This window comes from Physella acuta, unplaced genomic scaffold (genome assembly GCF_028476545.2).
Source record: "Physella acuta isolate Inbredline_101_S28 unplaced genomic scaffold, ASM2847654v3 ptg000913l, whole genome shotgun sequence".
NCBI classification, from domain to species: domain Eukaryota; kingdom Metazoa; phylum Mollusca; class Gastropoda; family Physidae; genus Physella; species Physella acuta.
Window position 1 is genome coordinate 670,611 of NW_026732430.1, and position 16,692 is coordinate 687,302.

General features: G+C 43.8%; 1 protein-coding gene across 1 annotated transcript in view; it reads right to left on the reverse strand.

Annotated features, from left to right (window-relative positions):
• LOC131953173 (R-spondin-2) overlaps positions 1–12,457 on the reverse strand; it is a 34,057-nt gene extending 21,600 nt beyond the window's left edge. The window contains exons 1-3 of the mRNA XM_059316228.1: positions 12,346–12,457; positions 11,760–11,900; positions 8,594–9,142 (exon numbers count right to left, since the gene is read on the reverse strand). Of these exons, the coding sequence (XP_059172211.1) occupies positions 8,594–8,681 (88 nt within the window). The 5' untranslated portion in view covers positions 8,682–9,142; positions 11,760–11,900; positions 12,346–12,457. The remainder of the gene's footprint in view (positions 1–8,593; positions 9,143–11,759; positions 11,901–12,345) is intronic.
• Positions 12,458–16,692: the final 4,235 nt, after the last annotated feature.

A 16,692-nucleotide genomic window follows, 5' to 3' on the forward strand; every position in this document is an offset into this window, starting at 1 on the left:
CAGATACGGTGATGTAACCGGCAACTATAGATACGGTGATGTAACCGGCAACTACAGATACGATGATCTAACCGGCAACTACAGATACGGCAACTACAGATACGGTGATCTAACCGGCAACTACAGATACGGTGATGTAACCGGCAACTATAGATACGGTGATCTAACCGGCAACTACAGATACGGTGATGTAACCGGCAACTACAGATACGGCAACTACAGATACGGTGATGTAACCGGCAACTACAGATACGGTGATCTAACCGGCAACTACAGATACGGTGATGTAACCGGCAACTATAGATACGGTGATGTAACCGGCAACTACAGATACGGTGATCTAACCGGCAACTACAGATACGGTGATGTAACCGGCAACTACAGATACGGTGATCTAACCGGCAACTATAGATACGGTGATGTAACCGGCAACTACAGATACGGTGATGTAACCGGCAACTACAGATACGGTGATCTAACCGGCAACTACAGATACGGTGATGTAACCGGCAACTATAGATACGGTGATGTAACCGGCAACTACAGATACGATGATCTAACCGGCAACTACAGATACGGCAACTACAGATACGGTGATCTAACCGGCAACTATAGATACCGTGATCTAACCGGTAACTACAGATACGGTGATCTAACCGGCAACTACAGATACGGCAACTACAGATACGGTGATGTAACCGGCAACTACAGATACGGTGATCTAACCGGCAACTACAGATACGGTGATGTAACCGGCAACTACAGATACGGTGATCTAACCGGCAACTACAGATACGGTGATGTAACCGGCAACTATAGATACGGTGATGTAACCGGCAACTACAGATACGATGATCTAACCGGCAACTACAGATACGGCAACTACAGATACGGTGATCTAACCGGCAACTATAGATACCGTGATCTAACCGGCAACTACAGATACGGTGATCTAACCGGCAACTACAGATACGGCAACTACAGATACGGTGATGTAACCGGCAACTACAGATACGGTGATCTAACCGGCAACTACTGATACGGTGATGTAACCGGCAACTACAGATACGGTGATCTAACCGGCAACTACAGATACGGTGATGTAACCGGCAACTATAGATACGGTGATGTAACCGGCAACTACAGATACGGTGATGTAACCGGCAACTACAGATACGGCAACTACAGATACGGTGATGTAACCGGCAACTACAGATACGGTGATCTAACCGGCAACTACAGATACGGTGATGTAACCGGCAACTATAGATACGGTGATGTAACCGGCAACTACAGATACGGTGATCTAACCGGCAACTACAGATACGGTGATGTAACGGGCAACTACAGATACGGTGATCTAACCGGCAACTATAGATACGGTGATGTAACCGGCAACTACAGATACGGTGATGTAACCGGCAACTACAGATACGGTGATGTAACCGGCAACTACAGATACGGTGATGTAACCGGCAACTATAGATACGGTGATGTAACCGGAAACTACAGATACGATGATCTAACCGGCAACTACAGATACGGCAACTACTGATACGGTGATCTAACCGGCAACTATAGATACCGTGATCTAACCGGTAACTACAGATACGGTGATCTAACCGGCAACTACAGATACGGCAACTACAGATACGGTGATGTAACCGGCAACTACAGATACGGTGATCTAACCGGCAACTACAGATACGGTGATGTAACCGGCAACTACAGAAACGGTGATCTAACCGGCAACTACAGATACGGTGATGTAACCGGCAACTATAGATACGGTGATGTAACCGGCAACTACAGATACGATGATCTAACCGGCAACTACAGATACGGCAACTACAGATACGGTGATCTAACCGGCAACTATAGATACCGTGATCTAACCGGCAACTACAGATACGGTGATCTAACCGGCAACTACAGATACGGCAACTACAGATACGGCAACTACAGATACGGTGATGTAACCGGCAACTACAGATACGGTGATCTAACCGGCAACTACAGATACGGTGATGTAACCGGCAACTACAGATACGGTGATCTAACCGGCAACTACAGATACGGTGATGTAACCGGCAACTATAGATACGGTGATGTAACCGGCAACTACAGATACGGTGATGTAACCGGCAACTACAGATACGGCAACTACAGATACGGTGATGTAACCGACAATTACAGATACAGTGATGTAACCGGAAACTACAGATACGGCAACTACAGATACGATGATGTAACCGGCAACTACAGATACGGCTACTACAGATACGGTGATGTAACCGGCAACTACAGATACGGTGATCTAACCGGCAACTACAGATACGGTGATGTAACCGGCAACTATAGATACGGTGATGTAACCGGCAACTACAGATACGGTGATGTAACCGGCAACTACAGATACGGCAACTACAGATACGATGATGTAACCGGCAACTACAGATACGGCAACTACAGATACGGTGATGTAACCGGCAACTACAGATACGGTGATCTAACCGGCAACTATAGATACGGTGATGTAACCGGCAACTACAGATACGGTGATGTAACCGGCAACTACAGATACGGTGATCTAACCGGCAACTACAGATACGGTGATGTAACCGGCAACTATAGATACGGTGATGTAACCGGCAACTACAGATACGATGATCTAACCGGCAACTACAGATACGGCAACTACAGATACGGTGATCTAACCGGCAACTATAGATACCGTGATCTAACCGGTAACTACAGATACGGTGATCTAACCGGCAACTACAGATACGGCAACTACAGATACGGTGATGTAACCGGCAACTACAGATACGGTGATCTAACCGGCAACTACAGATACGGTGATGTAACCGGCAACTACAGATACGGTGATCTAACCGGCAACTACAGATACGGTGATGTAACCGGCAACTATAGATACGGTGATGTAACCGGCAACTACAGATACGATGATCTAACCGGCAACTACAGATACGGCAACTACAGATACGGTGATCTAACCGGCAACTATAGATACCGTGATCTAACCGGCAACTACAGATACGGTGATCTAACCGGCAACTACAGATACGGCAACTACAGATACGGTGATGTAACCGGCAACTACAGATACGGTGATCTAACCGGCAACGACTGATACGGTGATGTAACCGGCAACTACAGATACGGTGATCTAACCGGCAACTACAGATACGGTGATGTAACCGGCAACTATAGATACGGTGATGTAACCGGCAACTACAGATACGGTGATGTAACCGGCAACTACAGATACGGCAACTACAGATACGGTGATGTAACCGGCAACTACAGATACGGTGATCTAACCGGCAACTACAGATACGGTGATGTAACCGGCAACTATAGATACGGTGATGTAACCGGCAACTACAGATACGGTGATCTAACCGGCAACTACAGATACGGTGATGTAACGGGCAACTACAGATACGGTGATCTAACCGGCAACTATAGATACGGTGATGTAACCGGCAACTACAGATACGGTGATGTAACCGGCAACTACAGATACGGTGATGTAACCGGCAACTACAGATACGGTGATGTAACCGGCAACTATAGATACGGTGATGTAACCGGCAACTACAGATACGATGATCTAACCGGCAACTACAGATACGGCAACTACAGATACGGTGATCTAACCGGCAACTATAGATACCGTGATCTAACCGGTAACTACAGATACGGTGATCTAACCGGCAACTACAGATACGGCAACTACAGATACGGTGATGTAACCGGCAACTACAGATACGGTGATCTAACCGGCAACTACAGATACGGTGATGTAACCGGCAACTACAGATACGGTGATCTAACCGGCAACTACAGATACGGTGATGTAACCGGCAACTATAGATACGGTGATGTAACCGGCAACTACAGATACGATGATCTAACCGGCAACTACAGTTACGGCAACTACAGATACGGTGATCTAACCGGCAACTACAGATACCGTGATGTAACCGGCAACTATAGATACGGTGATCTAACCGGCAACTACAGATACGGTGATGTAACCGGCAACTACAGATACGGCAACTACAGATACGGTGATGTAACCGGCAACTACAGATACGGTGATCTAACCGGCAACTACAGATACGGTGATGTAACCGGCAACTATAGATACGGTGATGTAACCGGCAACTACAGATACGGTGATCTAACCGGCAACTACAGATACGGTGATGTAACCGGCAACTACAGATACGGTGATCTAACCGGCAACTATAGATACGGTGATGTAACCGGCAACTACAGATACGGTGATGTAACCGGCAACTACAGATACGGTGATCTAACCGGCAACTACAGATACGGTGATGTAACCGGCAACTATAGATACGGTGATGTAACCGGCAACTACAGATACGATGATCTAACCGGCAACTACAGATACGGCAACTACAGATACGGTGATCTAACCGGCAACTATAGATACCGTGATCTAACCGGTAACTACAGATACGGTGATCTAACCGGCAACTACAGATACGGCAACTACAGATACGGTGATGTAACCGGCAACTACAGATACGGTGATCTAACCGGCAACTACAGATACGGTGATGTAACCGGCAACTACAGATACGGTGATCTAACCGGCAACTACAGATACGGTGATGTAACCGGCAACTATAGATACGGTGATGTAACCGGCAACTACAGATACGATGATCTAACCGGCAACTACAGATACGGCAACTACAGATACGGTGATCTAACCGGCAACTATAGATACCGTGATCTAACCGGCAACTACAGATACGGTGATCTAACCGGCAACTACAGATACGGCAACTACAGATACGGTGATGTAACCGGCAACTACAGATACGGTGATCTAACCGGCAACTACTGATACGGTGATGTAACCGGCAACTACAGATACGGTGATCTAACCGGCAACTACAGATACGGTGATGTAACCGGCAACTATAGATACGGTGATGTAACCGGCAACTACAGATACGGTGATGTAACCGGCAACTACAGATACGGCAACTACAGATACGGTGATGTAACCGGCAACTACAGATACGGTGATCTAACCGGCAACTACAGATACGGTGATGTAACCGGCAACTATAGATACGGTGATGTAACCGGCAACTACAGATACGGTGATCTAACCGGCAACTACAGATACGGTGATGTAACGGGCAACTACAGATACGGTGATCTAACCGGCAACTATAGATACGGTGATGTAACCGGCAACTACAGATACGGTGATGTAACCGGCAACTACAGATACGGTGATGTAACCGGCAACTACAGATACGGTGATGTAACCGGCAACTATAGATACGGTGATGTAACCGGCAACTACAGATACGATGATCTAACCGGCAACTACAGATACGGCAACTACAGATACGGTGATCTAACCGGCAACTATAGATACCGTGATCTAACCGGTAACTACAGATACGGTGATCTAACCGGCAACTACAGATACGGCAACTACAGATACGGTGATGTAACCGGCAACTACAGATACGGTGATCTAACCGGCAACTACAGATACGGTGATGTAACCGGCAACTACAGATACGGTGATCTAACCGGCAACTACAGATACGGTGATGTAACCGGCAACTATAGATACGGTGATGTAACCGGCAACTACAGATACGATGATCTAACCGGCAACTACAGATACGGCAACTACAGATACGGTGATCTAACCGGCAACTATAGATACCGTGATCTAACCGGCAACTACAGATACGGTGATCTAACCGGCAACTACAGATACGGCAACTACAGATACGGTGATGTAACCGGCAACTACAGATACGGTGATCTAACCGGCAACTACAGATACGGTGATGTAACCGGCAACTACAGATACGGTGATCTAACCGGCAACTACAGATACGGTGATGTAACCGGCAACTATAGATACGGTGATGTAACCGGCAACTACAGATACGGTGATGTAACCGGCAACTACAGATACGGCAACTACAGATACGGTGATGTAACCGACAACTACAGATACAGTGATGTAACCGGCAACTACAGATACGGCAACTACAGATACGATGATGTAACCGGCAACTACAGATACGGCTACTACAGATACGGTGATGTAACCGGCAACTACAGATACGGTGATCTAACCGGCAACTACAGATACGGTGATGTAACCGGCAACTATAGATACGGTGATGTAACCGGCAACTACAGATACGGTGATGTAACCGGCAACTACAGATACGGCAACTACAGATACGATGATGTAACCGGCAACTACAGATACGGCAACTACAGATACGGTGATGTAACCGGCAACTACAGATACGGTGATCTAACCGGCAACTACAGATACGGTGATGTAACCGGCAACTACAGATACGGTGATGTAACCGGCAACTACAGATACGGTGATGTAACCGGCAACTACGTATACGGTGATGTAACCGGCAACTACAGATACGGTGATGTAACCGGCAACTAGTATTTATTACCAGATCAGACACGTCATGGAACCCACAAGGATAAAAAAAAATACGAAAACCCCAAAGACGTCTTGTGCAGAGATATAAAATAAACAGATTCTAGAAACAGTTGTGATAAATAAAATTATAAAGGACAGAAAAGCATGATGGGACGGTCTGGTTGGGTGATAGAGCTTACAACTTCTAAACCGAAAGTCTTGAGTTCGGATCTCGAGTTCGACCTCGCTAGCTCTGAAGGTACCTGACTCACATTAGGGAGAGTAAAGACGTTTGAGCAAAGTGCTGACCACACTATCCCTAACTCATGACTATGCCGGAGATATTAAAACAGATGAACTCTACTACATCAGCATCATTGACCGTTAGGTCCGAAAGCTACTTTACAGAAACATGGAAGGGTGTTGTAAATGGCTTTTGCTCATTTGACAGTTGCAAAATGCGAAGAAGAAAGAGGAATTGATTAGAAATTTGGGAATTTCATAATAAAGTAGTGTTTTTATATAAAATGTGATTATTTATCAGAGACGATGGTATTTTAATAACCGGTAAATTGCGAGTGTGAACGCCTCATGCTATCAGATTACACAAAGACGCGGGGATGAGGGGGGGGGGGGAGATGAGGGGTGTGGGGGTGGGGGAATGTGGCGCCGCGTCTGCCTCCGGTACCTGACATGATGCGCGAGGACACGTGACTCCCGGCTCAGCCGTCTGGGTCGCTCCTAATTGCGCTGATGGTGAGTCGCCTGCTATTTTTAGCAGCCGTGTTCAGATGAGCGTGTGATAAGATTACTGGCCTGATCTTCATTGTCTGCTTGGTGATTGTTGCCATGGAGACGCCGCTGTCGGGCAGTATTAGCGGTATCAAATTTAAGACTAATGTCGGCTAAATGGGCGCGGCGTGTACATTAAATTCTCCGCCAGGTTAGATAAACCCTGTCTATTGGCTACTGCTTCAGTTGGGTTTTTTAAGGGGATTTTGTACTGTATAGAAGCTATGTTGGTCATGCTATTGTAAAGATGATCTACTGGTGATGTTGTAAAGATAATCTACTGGTGATGTTGTTGTAAAGATAATCTACAGGGGATGTTGTAAAGATAATATACTGGGGATGTTGTAAAGATAATCTACTGGTGATGTTGTAAAGATAATCTACAGGGGATGTTGTAAAGATAATATACTGGGGATGTTGTAAAGATAATCTACTGGTGATGTTGTAAAGATAATCTACAGGGGATGTTGTAAAGATAATATACTGGGGATGTTGTAAAGATGATCTACTGGTGATGTTGTAAAGATAATCTACAGGGGATGTTGTAAAGATAATATACTGGTGATGTTATTGTAAAGATAATCTACAGGGGATGTTGTAAAGATAATTTACTGGTGATGTTATTGTAAAGATAATCTACTGGTGATGTTATTGTAAAGATAATCTACTGGTGATATTATAAAGATAATCTACTAATGATGTTGTAAAGATAATCTAATAGTGATGTTGTTGTAAAGATAATCTACTGGTGATATTGTAAAGATAATCTACTAGTGATGTTGTTGTAAAGATAATCTACTGGCGATGTTGTTAAAAAGATGGTCTACTGGTGATGTTGTTAAAAAGATAATCTACTGGTGATGTTGTTAAAAAGATGATCTACTGGTGATGTTGTTAAAAAGATGATCTACTGGTGATGTTGTTGTAAAGATAATCTACTGGTGATGTTGTTAAAAAGATGATCTACTGGTGATGTTGTAAAGATAATCTACTGGTGATGTTGTTAAAAAGATAATCTACTGGTGATGTTGTTAAAAAGATGATCTACTGGTGATGTTGTTAAAACGATGATCTACTGGTGATGTTGTTAAAAAGATGATCTACTGGTGATGTTGTTAAAAAAATGGGTGGTGTTGTGGGTGGTAACATGGGTTTTTTCAAAGGTGGTAACGTGGGTGGTAACGTGGGTGGTAACGTGGGTGGTAACGTGGGTGGTAATGTGGGTGGTAACGTGGGTGGTAACGTGGGTGGTAACGTGGGTGGTATCGTGGGTGGCATGTTTATCACAAGGACGCGAGGTGTACTCACTTCTCCTGATCCTCCCACTGGCCTTGACCGATCTGAAGATGTACTCACACAAGATCAGGTGATAGAGAAAGGTGCTCAACCAGAGCATGGTACTTGTGCATAGTTGTCAGACGCCCTCGTCTGCAGGGGCGTCGCTCACTCGATATGACACCCTCACCTCCAGGGGCGTCGCTCAGTCGATATGACACCACCTCCAGGGGCGTCGCTCAGTCGATATGACACCCTCAATTCCAGGGGCGTCGCTTAGTTTCCTGCCGCCCCCAGCGCTCCCCAGACTCCCATGTTACAGAAATATCCCGACTGGATTGTGTGACGTCATTTCATTAAGGTTTCAAGGGTTTGAGGATCCTGTAAGACGAATCCCTTGTGGAACAGAGCGTGGCTTGATCCCCTCCCAGCGGGGTGACCCCAGAGACGTGTCACTGGATCGCTCCCTAAACGGACGAGGGCGAGAGATGAAACAAGCGGCGAGGGCAGGTCCTGTCTTCAAAGAGACGATTTAGCCGATTAATCTGCACTTTTGTGCGGAGTTGGCGCAGTTAATGAAAGCTGAAAGAGAAGAAAGAAAGGCTTTAGAGGTGGCGTCTAACTCACCTAACAGGGAAACACTCACCGGGGTGCCGGGGTGATCCTGTTCATTAATCCCAATATACAGCGGGGCGGGGGGGGGGGGGGGGGGGGGTGGGGAAGGGGGGGTATCGATGTGGTCACTTGTAACCCATATGTTGAATATCAGAAGGAAGCATTTTTTTCCTGATTTAAATACTTCACAAATTCATTCCTCTAATTAAATCAAAACACGCCATCTTGTAAAACTATTGGTGGAATCTGATTGGCTAGCCGAGAGTGACCAAATTATTGTTGTTGACGCAATAAAAGCTTTTTAGTTAGATTTGTCATCTGAACATCCTCACTTTTAGCTCCAAATAGAAAATCTATATCAAAATGTTTTAAACTGCTGCCAAAAGAAGAAAATGAAATCGAATTTCGGAAAGTAAAATAAAAGTATTGGTCCCACATGAAATCTATTAAACATGTTAAAGAAAATAAATTGTTTTTTTAATCTTCACTACATTTCAAAGATTTTTAATATTTGTTGTATTGTGTCTGCTTCTGTCACGCCTTTTGATATTTTGTCCAAAGACCCGACTTTCTTTTCATAGTGGGTGTTGATAAAATGTTTCAAAGTTCTATAATTAAATGTTACGTCACGTTATTTTAAGCCAGTTCTACAAACACAGGTGTGGCTCTGTGGCCCACAATGACGAACAGGTAGTTTTATAGTTTTATATATATATATATATATATATATATATATATATATATATATATATATATATATATATATATATATATATATACTTTCAATTAGTTCTACAGACGTGGGTGATATTTCTACCTCAAGACTCCACGCTTTCTGTGCGATAGACGTAGGACTTGGTTATCTTACAAGTGATCAAGCTTTTTGTAACGCTCCTAATAAAATAGTTGAGTAAAAAAAATTGTAGTGTAATATATTACAAATTTAAGCGACACAATTTGTAAATGCTTGAAAATGACAATCTCCACTTAGTGCTACATTTTGATTTACTTTGAAGCCTCCGTCATGTTAACTTCATGACACCATCTATTTTACAATAGAAATTCGGACTGGACATTTTATAATGACCAACATTTGTTTTTAAATCTTCCGGTAAATTTATTGATTCGTGGCATTTGAAAGAATGTGTATTAACAGCGAGTGTTTTTCAGTTTTTCATTACGGACACCAACTAGTGGAGTCTAGACAGGCCCATTAAATATTCTAAAAAGTCTGTGTACTGTTGTGATTAAAAACAATGTGTTTATAAAACTTTATTGTGTGGTTTTTGTCGAGTTTAACTAAAAATTAACTGTATTTGATGTTTATAGTTTTTTCGGTAACTAAACAAAAATTTTAAAAGTTTAACACAATATGGTTTGCTTGTTCATTATATCAATGGAAATTTAAGTAAACATAACTAGGTCATGTGGTTTTAAAATATATTTTATTTAAACATTGTAACGGTTAATTAAGTTTGAGTACAAATTTCTCCAATATCGATCACTGAGTTTCTGTACAGACTGCTGATGTTTGTCCTACAAAAGTGAAACATCGGCTTATAATTTAGGCTGGATGAAAATAAATAGAAATGTAGCCATCAACGAAAAAAATGTTTAGTTCTCTGTTTTCGCAAATTTTATATCAGATTCCTAAAATATAAAATTTCTGAAATATTTCAGGCTAAAGCTTTTATTTTTATTTATTTTTATTTTTGTTTTTCGGCCGCTATGAAGGTAAAATTAACCAGTTTAGGAACTATCTCTTCGTGTGTTTTGTGGTAATTCCTCATTATTTACACGGCCATGTCTTTGATTATTTTTCTGTAACAAGATGGAGACTGCAAAGTACTTTAGCTTTTCGATCCCACAAATATGACTTCGATACAATATTAATCGCTGGTAAATTTTGTCTAAAGTCGTCAAAAAACAAAATTTTTCAACATATAGGTTTTTAATTAATAAATGTAGGCCAATATTTAGGGATAATATGAATTAAATATTTGCTAACATTCATTGATTATTTAATTTAAATTATTATCAACTATGTATGAATTATAAATATTGTCTGAAATTTTCAGTAGAAGTGTGATATTCACAAGTTCCCAATATAAATCATGTCAACGTTATTCAGAATAAATATGATAAATTGCCAAACATAATTGTCACAAGCGTATTTTTTTATTTGACTTGACTTACTTTAAGCCGCAGTGACCAATGCCTGAATGTTTTAATGAGGTTTTAATGAATTCATGTGTGTGAGCCTTTTGGTCAGAACAACTCACGCTGATGTGTATGTTGGCAGGATCGGTGAGATCCTCTTATTTCATTTTCTGGTGTCTGAAAACATGCGACTATCATGTGGGGGGGGGGGGGGGGCTAATTATAGCGTGACGTCATTTGTGGATGACCTTATAGAGCTCTGACCTTCCGTTTATTTGTACCTGAGTTCTGGTCTATACTTAACCACCCACACTCCATCACAACCTACAACCACTGCTACAACTCTGATTATCAACCCCAACCACCCTCAACCCCAACCACCTTTAACCACAACCCCCAGCTTCAATCACAGCATCCAACTTACCGGACGACGAAATTTTTATTCCGGGGTAAAACTTCTGAATATTTTAATGAAATAAAATTCCATTGAACGGACAGCTTAATTCCACAAAGAAGAAATTATCTCCACAAATATGGATTAATCCAAAGCGTAACTGGTAGAAATCTGGCAATGGAGAGGAAAGGTGGTAGCATAAGTGGTCCACAGCTACAGTCCCTGTCTACATCTACGGTCCCCTATCTACACATATAGTCCCCTGTCCACGGCTACAGTCCCCTATCTACAACTACAGTCCCCTGTCTATCGCTAGTCCCCTGTCCACAGTTACAGTCCCTGTCTACATCTACAGTCCCTGTCTACAGCTACAGTCCCCTGTCCACGGCTACAGTCCCCTGTCCACAGCTACAGTCCCCTGTCCACAGCTACAGTCCCCTGTCCACAGCTACAGTCCCCTGTCCACAGCTACAGTCCCCTGTCCACAGCTACAGTCCCTGTCTATCGCTACAGTCCCCTGTCCACGGCTACAGTCCCCTGTCAACAGGCTCAGTCTCCTGTACACAGGATAAGTCCCCCTTAGTGCCGCTGACTACCTGTACAGCGCCAGGTGTACCTGTGGCTCAGTGAGATAAATGAAGAAGATCCAGGAAACAAACAAGGTAGGTCTAGATGCTCCGCCAGAATATCACAGCAACGCCTGTCTTAATTGCTGTCAACAGGCGTGGAATGAGTGGAGGAAGGAGCGCACTCCGGTCCGTGATGTAGGGTGGGAGGTGTAGTCTACGGCAGTCAATCCTCGCCACCAGCAGCCGCGCGATAGGCAACCACGGCAGTCACACGACACGGACATGCTGCTGGCACGCTCGGGATATAGCACAAGTATGGATATATATATATATATATATATATATATATATATATATATATATATATATATATATATATATATATATATCTTGTATATAGCCTCTATATTCATACAATATATATTTACATACATATATTTATTAAATACAAGTAAATGTATATATATATATATATATATATATATATATATATATATATATATATATATATATATATATATATATATATATATATATATATATATATATATATATATATATATATATATATATATATATATATCTATAATATAAGCGGGCAAGTAGTGTGTCAGTCCTTCCTTCCGTCATCGCTATAGATTTTGGAACCATAAAAGTAAACATTCGCACCATGCTGTGCTTTTCAGTGCACCGCAGTGTCTTATTATAAGTAATAGAGTAGGGTTTGTTTATATAGTGGCATAGAGCTATTTTATAATTTCCACTGTTTGTACAATTTTGCATAACGTAAAGAAAATATTAAATACACGCACATTGCTAAAACATATTAAAAGGATCAATGTCAAATATAGTTTTCGTTAATATTCCTAGAAAAAGTGGATACATTTTAATAAGATAATAACAGTACGGTAGAAAAATCAAATTAATTTAACTCTTTTTTTCTAATTTTGACAAAGGAGGTAATTTAAAAATACATTAAACTCACGCTAATAAAAAATGTGAATGCAAATATACGTTCGTCATAGAAGGAATTAGTGTTGCAATAATATAATTAGCAAAATGTGAATGCAAATTATTCGGATGTGTAAGAAGAAATTATTGTTAGAAAATTATAATTAACATGGATTGATAAAAGGCAATCTTTTATTTATTTTATTCACTGAATGTAGGCCCTACTGTTTATTACTTATAATTTTTAATCAACTATTCAGCACTATTATAGACGCGTCATCACGTTCATTAGGTGCGCAATGGTTTTAGTTATGAAACTCTATTGTAAATTTTAAAAATTAAAGTACTGGGAAAAAAATGCGTGAATGGATAAAGTGAAATATTGTATATATTATAGATACTGCCTATTATTTATACTGTCGGGTTTTATAGGAGAGGCGTAGCGAGGGGGGGGGGGGCATATGTCCCCGGGTGCCGACCTTAGGGGGCGCCAAATTGGGTTGGAAAAATTTGCGAGGGGGGGGGGGGGTGGCGGAAATCGAAAGTTTTAGCGCGGGGGGGGGGGGGGGGGAAGGGGTGCAAATCGAAAGTTTGAGGGGGCTGCAAATCACCGGAAAGGGCGCGATTTGGCGCTACGGGCTAGACTGTGAGCAATATGCCTTTATGATTGCATTTAAATTGTGTTTATGTTATGAGTGTTGTGTTTGTTTTTTCGTTTTTTTTTTGTTTTTTTTTTGCGTTCGTTTGTGTTGTGTTTAGTTTTGTTCTGTTCCCAAGTTGGTACATTTAAAAAAGATTTACCGTGGCGGAGCACGGGATGCAGCTAGTATATATATATATATATATATATATGCTAGATAGAAAACACATGTTTTGCTTGTGTGCATGCACATGAACATTTAGTTTATGTACAATCTGACAGCCAAACAAACAAACCGACTGATACTATAAATTTTTATGTCAAGATCTGGTAAAAAAAATGTCTGTGACTTTTGAAGGACATTAGCGTCCACGTTTGACTGTTGTTGATATAATCATATGTACACGTCTTACTGATGTCGATATGATCACCCGTACACGTCCATTGCGTGCACGTCCCTCCCGTGAGTGCAGCAGACCGTGACAGCGACACTCCCCACTCTCCCACGGCTCCACACAATCTCTGTGACCGCGATAAATGACGCCAGATCTCTCAGTTAACTGTCACTGAAAGCCGCTTAACCAAAGGCAAGATACCCTGTCAGTAGACAATGGAACCCGGACAGAATAAAACGGATAACAAAAGATCTATACACCGCATCGACCAGTCCTTTCGATTATGCCAGTTTGGCTTCTGGTTACGATTTATCTTGTGGGCACTTTAAATACACAAGAGTTCTTGAATAAGAATGTAAAAATAAATGATAAATGACACGGAGACCCAGATCTGTGAAGCAAAATAAGTAGAAGCTTTTCATGCTTGGTACAAAAAATCTCTTTCAAACCAGATACGCGAGCTTCTAGTGACTAGTTATGTCAAATGTATTTCTGTAGAAACCATTAATTAGTCTGTTTGGGCGTTATGTTTAAGGTCACTGTGTAGTAGGCCCACGTGCAATATTGTCAGCTCGTGTTTAAATGTACTTTACATGGAATTGTTTGGATACTTAATGATATTATTCATCCTGTTAAACAAATGATTGGCGTTAGTTTTAGCAAATGAAAGGTTTTTAAAACGATATTTCTAACTGGCACTTAATTTAACAGATCACTAAATCAAAACAACTAAACGTTTACTGGACATAATGAAATATGTACTGGACATAATGAAATATGCACTGGACATAATGAAATATGTACTAGACATAATGAAATGTGTACAGGACAAAATGAAATGTGTACTAGATAAAATATAATTTAAAGAACAAACATTCAATCATGGGAGTCGATGACACCCTGCCCCACAAGACACCCTGCCCCACACTGCCCCACAAGACACCCTGCCCCACAAGACAGCCTGCCCCACAAGACAGCCTGCCCCACAAGACACCCTGCCCCACAAGACACCCTGCCCCACAAGACACCCTGCCCCACAAGACACCCTGCCCCACAAGACACCCTGCCCCACAAGACACCCTGCCCCACAAGACAGCCTGCCCCACAAGACAGCCTGCCCCACAAGACACCCTGCCCCACAAGACACCCTGCCCCACAAGACACCCTGCCCCACAAGACACCCTGCCCCACAAGACACCCTGCCCCACAAGACACCCTGCCCCACAAGACACCCTGCCCCACAAGACACCCTGCCCCACAAGACACCCTGCCCCACAAGACACCCTGCCCCACAAGACACCCTGCCCCACAAGACACCCTGCCCCACAAGACACCCTGCCCCACAAGACACCCTGCCCCACAAGACACACTGCCCCACAAGACACCCTGCCCACACTGCCCCACAAGACACCCTGCCCCACAAGACACCCTGCCCCACAAGACACCCTGCCCCACAAGACACCCTGCCCCACAAGACACCCTGCCCCACAAGACACACTGCCCCACAAGACACCCTGCCCACACTGCCCCACAAGACACACTGCCCCACAAGACACCCTGCCCACACTGCCCCACAAGACACCCTGCCCCACAAGACACACTGCCCCACAAGACACCCTGCCCACACTGCCCCACAAGACACCCTGCCCACACTGCCCCACAAGACACCCTGCCCCACAAGACACCCTGCCCCACAAGACACCCTGCCCCACCCTGCCCCACAAGACACCCTGCCCCACAAGACAGCCTGCACCACAAGACACCCTGCCCCACAAGACACCCTGCCCCACCCTGCCCCACCCTGCCCCACAAGACACCCTGCCCCACAAGACACCCTGCCCCACACTGCCCCACAAGACACCCTGCCCCACCCTGCCCCACCCTGCCCCACAAGACACCCTGCCCCACAAGACACCCTGCCCACACTGCCCCACAAGACACCCTGCCCCACAAGACACCCTGCCCCACACTGCCCCACAAGACACCCTGCCCCACAAGACACCCTGCCCCACAAGACACCCTGCCCCACAAGACACCCTGCCCCACCCTGCCCCACAAGACACCCTGCCCCACCCTGCCCCACAAGACACCCTGCCCCACAAGACACCCTGCCCCACACTGCCCCACAAGACACCCTGCCCCACAAGACAGCCTGCACCACAAGACACCCTGCCCCACAAGACACACTGCCCCACAAGACACCCTGCCCCACACTGCCCCACAAGACACCCTGCCCCACAAGACACCCTGCCCCACAAGACACCCTGCCCCACAAGACACCCTGCCCCACACTGCCCCACAAGACACCCTGCCCCACCCTGCCCCACAAGACACCCTGCCCCACAAGACACCCTGCCCCACACTGCCCCACAAGACACCCTGCCCCACCCTGCCCCACAAGACACCCT